Source organism: Galeopterus variegatus, unplaced genomic scaffold, assembly GCF_000696425.1.
Source record: "Galeopterus variegatus unplaced genomic scaffold, G_variegatus-3.0.2 Scaffold7883, whole genome shotgun sequence".
In the NCBI taxonomy this organism is placed as follows: domain Eukaryota; kingdom Metazoa; phylum Chordata; class Mammalia; order Dermoptera; family Cynocephalidae; genus Galeopterus; species Galeopterus variegatus.
This window is the reverse complement of record NW_007733994.1, coordinates 34,777-43,963: the sequence shown is the minus strand read 5'-3', so window position 1 is coordinate 43,963 and position 9,187 is coordinate 34,777. Positions and strand designations below refer to the sequence as shown.

The window sequence follows — 9,187 nt, the reverse complement described above, 5'->3', positions numbered from 1 at the left end:
TAACATCACCCTGATATCAAAACGAGGTAAAGATATAACCAAAAAAGAAAACTACAGGCCGATATTCTTGATGAATATAGATGCAAAAATCCTCAATAAAATACTAGCAAACAGAATACAACAACACATACGTAAAATTATTCAACACGATCAAGTGGGATTCATCCCAGGGATGCAAGGTTGGTTCAACATACACAAATCAATAAATGTGACACATCATATTAATAAAATCAAACACAAGGACCATATGATCATCTCTATAGATGCTGAAAAAGCATTTGATAGGGCCAGCCCATGGGTCACTCGGGAGAGTGTGGTGCTGATAATACCAAGGCCATGGTTTTGGATCCCATATAGGGATGGCCAGTTGCTCACTGGGTGAGCGTGGTGCTGACAACACCAAGTAAAGGGTTAAGATCCCCTTCCCGATCATCTTAAAAAAAAAAAAAAAGCATTTGAGAAAATTCAACACTCATTCATGACAAAGACCCTCTATAAGTTAAGTATAGACGGAAAGTATCTCAACATAATTAAAACCATATATGACACACCACTGCCAATGTCATCCTGAATGGGGAAAAGCTGAATGCTCTTCCTTTAAGAACAGGAACCAAACAAGGATGCCCACTCTCTCCAGTCCTATTCAACATAGTGTTGGAAGTACTAGCCAGAGAAATCAGAGAAGAGAAGGAAATAAAGGGCATCCACATTGGAAAAGATGAAGTCAAACTGTCCCTGTTTAAAGATGACATGATCCTATATATTGAACAGCCTAAAACATCTACAAAAAAACTCTAGGAGGTGATAAATGAGTTCAGCACAGTAGCAGGATACAAAATCAACACACCAAAATTAGTAGCATTTCTATTCTCCAATAGTGAACATGCAGAAAGAGAAATCAAGAAAGCTTGCCCATTTCCAATAGCCACCAAAATTAAAATACTTAGGAATTGAATTAACCAAGGATGTGAAAAATCTCTGTAATGAGAACTACAAACCATTCCTGAGAGAAATTAGAGAGGATACAAGAAGATGATATACCATGCTCTTGGATTGGAAGAATCAATATAGTGAAAATGTCCATAGTACCCAAAGTGATATACAAATTCAATGCAATCCCCATCAAAATTCCAATGACATTTTTCTCACTAATGGAAAGAACTATCCAGACATTTATATGGAAAAACAAAAGATCATGCATAGCCAAAGCAACGCTGAGCAAAAAAATCAAGCTGGAGGCATAACCCTACCTGACTTTAAACTATACTACAAAGCTATAATAACCAAAACAGTATGGTACTGGCATAAAAACAGACACACTGATCAATGGAATAGAATAGAGAATCCAGAAATCAACCCACACACCTACAGCCATCTGATCTTTGACAAAGGCACCAAGCCTATTCACTGGGGAAGAGACTGCCTCTTTAGCAAATGGTGCTGTGAGAACTGGGTATCAATATGCAGGAGAATGAAACTAGACCCATACCTCTCACCATACAATAAAAGCAACTCAAAATGGATTGAGGATTTAAATATACACCCTGAAACAATAAAACTTATTAAAGAAAACGTAGGAGAAAAACTTCAGCAAATAGGACTTGACACAGACTTCATGAATACGACCCCAAAAGCATGGGCAACCAAAGGAAAAATAAACAAATGGGATTATATCAAACTAAAACCTTCTGCACAGCAAAGGAAACAATTAACAGAGCTAAAAGACAACCAATAGAGTGGGAGAAAATATTTGCAAAAGATACATACGACAAAGGATTAATATCCAGAATATACAAGGAACTCAAACAACTTGACAAGAAAAAAACAAGCTACCCAATTAAGAAATGGACAAAGAGCTAAGTAGGCATTTCTCTAAGGAAGATATACAAATGGCCAACAGACATATGAAAAAATGCTCAACATCACTCAGCATCCGGCAAATGCAAATCAAAACTACAGTGAGATATCATCTCACCCCAGTTAGCATGGCTAAAATCCAAAAGACTCTTACCAGACACATCATGCAGCAGCCAACCCACACTGCCCTTTTAGTCTTACCCTCAACATTCCACCATGGAGTAAGGAAGAAATTCTTACTCTAAGCAACTAGGTTTTGTGTCACTTTGTTACACAGCTGATTATTAGAACACCAAACAAGTCATTAGAAACCATAGACAGTACTCTGATATGCAACAGTAAGCATGTAGGTTGACACTGAACATTAGGTCCAAAATAAAGCCACCATTTCACATCTTATATTACATCTCAAACTCTAACTGAGAATGTCAACTTTCAGTTAACTACTTTGTCACTTTTCTTTCTTAACCAACTGTTAGCTATGGTTCTAGTTTATAAACATACTGATGACTAATGCACACACCCATTTTCCTCATTCATTTCTAAGTGATTACCTGAAATAGGAGAAAATAAAGTACAATATGTAAGAAAGTTTAAAACCATGACCTTTTCTTGAACTAGAAACAGAAAACTGTAGAGTAAGAAAAACTACACGTGGAATCACTGACATAAATTTATAGAAGCAAAATGTACAAATTATGAAAATCTGCAATTTCTGTTTTTATTCTTTGCATGCCTTTTTATTGGCTCTTTATGAATGTCCCACTAACTTCTGAAGGCTTTCTAACCTCCGACTCTTAAGGATGTCCCCACAGGTGCTTGTTAGAAGCACAGGTCACAAGGGAGTGAACCTCATCACCCAGGAAACATGCCCTTCAGTGTTTTACAAGAATATTTCCAATGGAACAAAGTTATTGTCTTTATAACTACCACCACCTCCTCCTGCTATATACGCAGTGTATACAGAAATCAGAATAAATGAAAAGAATAAGCAATGAAAATAGCAAAATTGACACCACAAAGGAATAGACATGAGGAATAAGGAAGAGTCCAGGAAACATCCCATTTCACTGGCTTGGGTCACTGCATGGATTGTAGTGATATCATATGTAAGAGAAAAGTAGACATCATTTTCATTTTGGATTCATTACCTTAAGGTACCTTTTGAATAGGTACAAAAAGCAGTCAACAGCGAGTTGAACCTATGACCCAAGGAAAAGAGAAGTAGAAAAGGGAAGAAACTAAAGAGAACCAAGAGTGCAAACTACAGAGGACTGACTCAGTCAAGAAGAACACAGTGAGAAGAATAGAACCCACAATGAAGCCCTGTGATGAGCAATGTTTAGAAGAATTCAGAAGAGAAAAAACCATCAGTAATGGCATGAGAGAAACTAACACAGAAGAATTTCCATGAGAAGATCATGAACAGCAGTTTCGAATGTGGCAGAAGATTCAAGCTAGAAAAAGACTACAGAATCGGCACTGGATTTCACCGTAATGTAAGTGATAATTCCATGTTTTATCCATGAATCAAGTACAGTCTTCCAAATCTGTACACAAACCACAGGACTTGTAAGTGAAGCCATCTTGAACCAACAGCCTCAATCACAGCACCAGGTCACAAAAGCTGCATTTGACATCCAGGCAATGCTAGCATGAAAACTGCCCAGCTGAGTACACTCAACGTGTCGATCCATAGAACTTCAAGGAAATAAAATGGCCAGATATTTTAAACCATTGCGTTTTGATTCGTTCTCACACAGCAAATGCTAAATAATACCTGTAAGTCCCCAGAACTCAGTACATTTAAACAAAATTATGAGGGTGAGAAAGTCTTAAATTACATGAAACCTTATAGTCTGTTTATTCAGCAACATGTGCCTTGGTTACTCACTAACCATTTCCACTGTGGAAAGCTATGTGTTTATTTCCAGGTTGGCAGTCAAAAACATTCTAATAGAGATGGAATTTCAGAATTTAGTGCCAGGGCCAGCCCGTGACTCACTTGGGAGAGGGTAGTGCTGATAACACCGAGCAAGGCAAAACATTTGGATCCCCATATAGGGATGGCCGGTTAGCTCACCTGGGAAAGCGTGGTGCTGACAATACCAATTCAAGGGTTAAGATCCCCTTACCAGTCATCTTTTTAAAAACAACAACAATAAAAGAATTTAGTGCCAATAAATCCTTACATCCCATGAGAATTTGGCATATTTTCTCCTCAGGTTCCATTCCAATCATGTAAAAAAAAGTGCCTTTTTGACATGACATCAGAAAGACTAGAGACAAATTTTTAGTCAACTTACATACTCTGAAATATTATATCTTGCTATATCTACATGCAAACTTGACCTTATGTATGTACATTTCCTTCAAGCTGAGGTTTACTCATTTCTACTTTTCCATTTTAATTCATGCTCTCCATAAAACCCAGGTAATACAGTGAAAAAAATGAGGAATAAATAAAGAAAAAAAATCACTAGAGATTTATCCATCTTTTCTTGCTCTTGGAAATGAATAGCACACTCCGGCAGCTTAGCTGGGAGAGGAGGGAATGGAGTGGATTAAGGAGAGAACTGTTACAGCTTGACCCTGGATTCTCCTGCCCGAAACTCTATATATTAGCTGGAAAAGACAAGCAAACAAACAAAAAGCCACCCGATGAGACAACAATCCTTTATGGTCAATAAGTTGTAAGAAAGACTCATTAAACGTGCATCTGCAAGTACATTAATTGGTATACATTAAACACAGAATTTATTTTTGAGTTAATGAAGACATACATTACCTACTGATTTAGCAAGAATCATCATTACTTAAAATAAAACTTCATCATTTAGGGCTGAACCCGTGGCTCACTTGGGACAGTGCGGCACTGGGAGCATAGCGGCGCTGGGAGCGCTGAGGCTGCAGGTTCAGATCCTATATAGGGATGGCTGGTGCGCTCACTGGCTGAGCGCGGTGCGAGTGACACCACGCCAAGGGTTGCGATCCCCTTACCGGTCACAAAAAAACTTCATCATTTAAACCAAAGAAAAACACATTGTGTCATTACTAAAACTAATGCTATAGAAATATAGTTAGGCTATATTAACTATTTTCATATTAATGTAATGACTCCACACATGACTACAGATAAGTGTTTCCACTACAACACATCTTATGTATATGTACCTAAATATCTCTTTAGTAAACATCTTGCAACTCAACATCTTTTGCCCATGATTATATAGGTAAAAAAAGTACATTATGGGGCTGGCCCATGGCCCACTTGAGAGAGTGTGGTGCTGACACCAAGGCCAAGGGTTCAGATCCCTATATAGGAATGGCCGGTTAGTTCTCTTGGTAGAGTGCGGTGCTGACAACACCAAGTCAAGGGTTAAGATCCCCTTACTGGTCATCTTTAAAAAAAAAATAAAATAAAATAAAGTAAAATGCACATTATGTATATTTCTTTTGGTACCCTATTCCAGTAACGTTACCCAGTGATAGATCTCCCTGCACCCAAACCCTCATGTAGTATGCTCTGACAACGAACTGGGCTTTGCTACATGACTTGATTTCGCCAACAGCATATTAACAAATGTCATGCAAACATAAGTTTGACAAGTACTGGCCACTGCTGATTGCCTTCTTAAATACAATCATAATGTGAAGAAGCCTGGGGCTACACTTTTGGAGACACAGGGCCCAGCCAAGAGTCAGCACAAACCACAGGATATGTGAGTGAAGCCATCTTGAACCAACGAGCCTCAGTCAAGGCACCAGTGACTAAAGCTGAACTGCCCAGTTAAACACACCCAAAATGTGGATTCATGGAACTTCAACATAATAAAATGGCTAGGTGCTTAAAACCATTTGGGTTTTGATTTGTTCCTTACATGGCAAATGCTAAATGATACACCTAAGCCCCATAACTCAATATGTTTTGAACAAAATTATGTGGGAGGGAAACCTTGAATTACATGTCAAATACAGTCAATACACCTTCATAACCACAGGGATGAGTTTGGCAAATTACAATGAATGTCAATTAAGAGGACTTCATTGAGGTTCCTGGTGCTAACGCAGGCTATGTGAACCAGTAAAAGCAATTGTTTGCACATCAGTAAACTATGGTGCAAGATTTTCTGGTTTTTTTGTTTTGTTTTTTTAGTATCATGTAGAAGTTGTTTACTTTAAAAACATAAACAGTGTCTGTTTCTTATAAGTCAGTAGTGAACTGTACCAGCATACTTTCAAAATCTCGTGGAAAAACATAATTAAAAGAAAATAGGGATCTCTCCATGAAGTGTCTGAAGCACACTAGTATTCTAATTTTCCCATTTGAGTAATGTAAAATTGACTCCTATATATATATATATATATATCAGCAAAAGTTGTGATTTTCAGGAATAGAATACTGATGTTAAAGGAAGTACTTGTTATTTACTCTCTAATGTGAAGAAGCCTGGGGCTACACTTTTGGAGACACAGGGCCCAGCCAAGAGTCAGCACAAACCACAGGATATGTGAGTGAAGCCATCTTGAACCAACGAGCCTCAGTCAAGGCACCAGTGACTAAAGCTGAACTGCCCAGTTAAACACACCCAAAATGTGGATTCATGGAACTTCAACATAATAAAATGGCTAGGTGCTTAAAACCATTTGGGTTTTGATTTGTTCCTTACATGGCAAATGCTAAATGATACACCTAAGCCCCATAACTCAATATGTTTTGAACAAAATTATGTGGGAGGGAAACCTTGAATTACATGTCAAATACAGTCAATACACCTTCATAACCACAGGGACGAGTTTGGCAAATTACAATGAATGTCAATTAAGAGGACTTCATTGAGGTTCCTGGTGCTAACGCAGGCTATGTGAACCAGTAAAAGCAATTGTTTGCACATCAGTAAACTATGGTGCAAGATTTTCTGGTTTTTTTGTTTTGTTTTTTTAGTATCATGTAGAAGTTGTTTACTTTAAAAACATAAACAGTGTCTGTTTCTTATAAGTCAGTAGTGAACTGTACCAGCATACTTTCAAAAGCTCGTGGAAAAATATAATTAAAAGAAAATAGGGATCTCTCCATGAAGTGTCTGAATCACACTAGTATTCTAATTTTCCCATTTGAGTAATGTAAAATTGACTCCTATATATATATATATCAGCAAAAGTTGTGATTTTCAGGAATAGAATACTGACGTTAAAGGAAGTACTTGTTATTTACTCTTTGTGGTGACATGATCCACAGAAAGCACTGGAGATCAAAAAAGGATAGGGACGTTTAAGGCAATGTATGTTAAAGCATACATTGTGCAAAGTTTACTTTAGCATTATTCTTCTAAGATAGAAATAACTGGCAAAATATTCCTGAACTACCAGAAAGAAACTATGAAGATATAAAACCATGAGCATATCTCTAGATGCCAAAATTGGTGATAGGCTGGGTCTGAGGGAGCTCAGACACTAGGAAACAATGAGGGAAGGTTGAAGGAAGGGGCGTATGTTCAGAGAGCACTGCAGACAGATCCTCTCAGCGGTGACAGGTTATTCCTCCACCCCACAGAACACCTTCAAACCCTCTTCAGTGACTAACATCTCCTAGGTCCTTGCCTGTTCTTCTCAAACTCACTATCCCTTTTGAAAGTTGGCCCAAACCTTCCAATATCACAGTCTCAGGTAGCTCCTGAATGCGGTATTATCGTCCAACTCCTGTGTACTATAAGCATTGGACTGAATAACTGCGTGGGCTGCAGAAGCTGCGCCTTTCTGGGACTCTCTTGCCTCTGTCTGACACAGTCCTGAGAGGGTTCAGGCCACAGTGATGTTCTCCCAGGTGGGATTCCTATTCATATTCATTGGGAACCCGCCTTCAAACTCTGTCACAGCTCCTGTACCCCACGGAAAACCAGGATGTCATCCCACGCCCCAATGTCCTTCCTAGAAGTCACTGTCCCTGAAAACTTGATCTTCTATCAACTTCTGTAAACTCAGACAGGAGTGCTGGGCAGACCACACAGTGCAGAAACTTGACCTCAAGGAGAGACACCCACGACCACAGCAGCCACAGAGGAACAGTCTGCACATACCTCACAATCTCACATTCACCTCTGGGATCTGGGGCATGACATTAATGTCCACACGCTCACGTTACAGATGATGAAGTGAACGTCCCATAGGTCGGTACCAGGTTCCTGATGGCGAAGCTGGAACGTGACCTCCCCACACCTCCCAGGCTCGCTGTCTTCACACACCCCCACCCACGTTCCCATCGCCACTTGGGACCTGAGCCCCCGTCCAGGGACATCTGGAACCGGGTTCTGCACACCCGGCAGCGCGCGCCCGCCTTCCAGCAGCGCAGTCCTCTGACGAAACCATCTGGACCCGTCTGGAAAGCGCAGCCCGGGCGCCCCTTTCCGGCCAAGGCCAGGTCCGCGATCGCGCCGCACGTCAGGCCCCGCCCGCCCGGGGCCCGCGGCGCTTCTGCCCCCAAGTGCCGGGACACCGTCCCGCTCCCCAGGAGGCCTGAGGCCCACGGGCTCCTCTTTCCCCATCGCACCCACCTTCACGGACGCACAATGCAACCCCATGGTCTAAAGAGTAGTTTGGGGACAGCGGAAGCACCCGGAATCTCCAGAGAAAAGATGGCGGTGTGGGCTGAGCTGCACATGCTCAGAACATACCCAGAAAAGCCCTTCCCATAGTCCTGCGCAGGTGGCCTCATTGTAGGGCGAAACTACATTTCCCAGATGGCAGAGCGAGTGGAGCAGCACATGCGTAGAAAGAACTTGGAATGTCTGTTTTGTACTCCTGTGCTGGTGACGTCATTGGAGTGCGAGACTACATTTCCCACAAGCCACTGGGGTCATCCTTTAGGTACCAAAGGAGAACGTTTTGTTTATTATCTTAGCAGGGGATACTGTCACCAGGAGACCTGGACCTGACGGATGAAGACTGGTCTCTTTCCACGTTATTACGAGGTAGAATTCTGATTCTTTATTAAATCTCAGTTTGACAACATGGGGCATTGTGAGAATAACGGGGAAATTCGAATGTGGGCCAATTACAGCATGATGTTAATAAGTAATTTCACTTTTTTTAGTTGTCATATAGGTATTGCTATTCTAGAACCCACGTTTATTTTTCCAGATGCATTTTAGAGGATGAAAAAATCATGCATCTATTTTCCTTTAAGTGGTTAAACAAATGAGAATTAATACGGTAGCTCTCTTCCAAGCCATTACGAAATGTTTGTTCTCATCCAGTATACTCACAGCTGGCTGTCCCTTTCCTCGGGAATTGGGAGTCGGTCCGTGGAACCTGGAAGGGGGAGTGGGTGGGA

At 40.6% G+C, this 9,187-nt stretch overlaps 1 protein-coding gene across 1 annotated transcript in view; it reads right to left on the bottom strand.

The window, feature by feature from the left end:
• LOC103607942 (zinc finger protein 345-like) overlaps window positions 1-8,573 on the bottom strand; it is a 25,647-nt gene extending 17,074 nt beyond the window's left edge. The window contains 2 exon segments of the mRNA XM_008592396.1: window positions 4,338-4,396; window positions 8,529-8,573. Of these exon segments, the coding sequence (XP_008590618.1) occupies window positions 4,338-4,396; window positions 8,529-8,547 (78 nt within the window). The 5' untranslated portion in view covers window positions 8,548-8,573.
• Window positions 8,574-9,187: the final 614 nt, after the last annotated feature.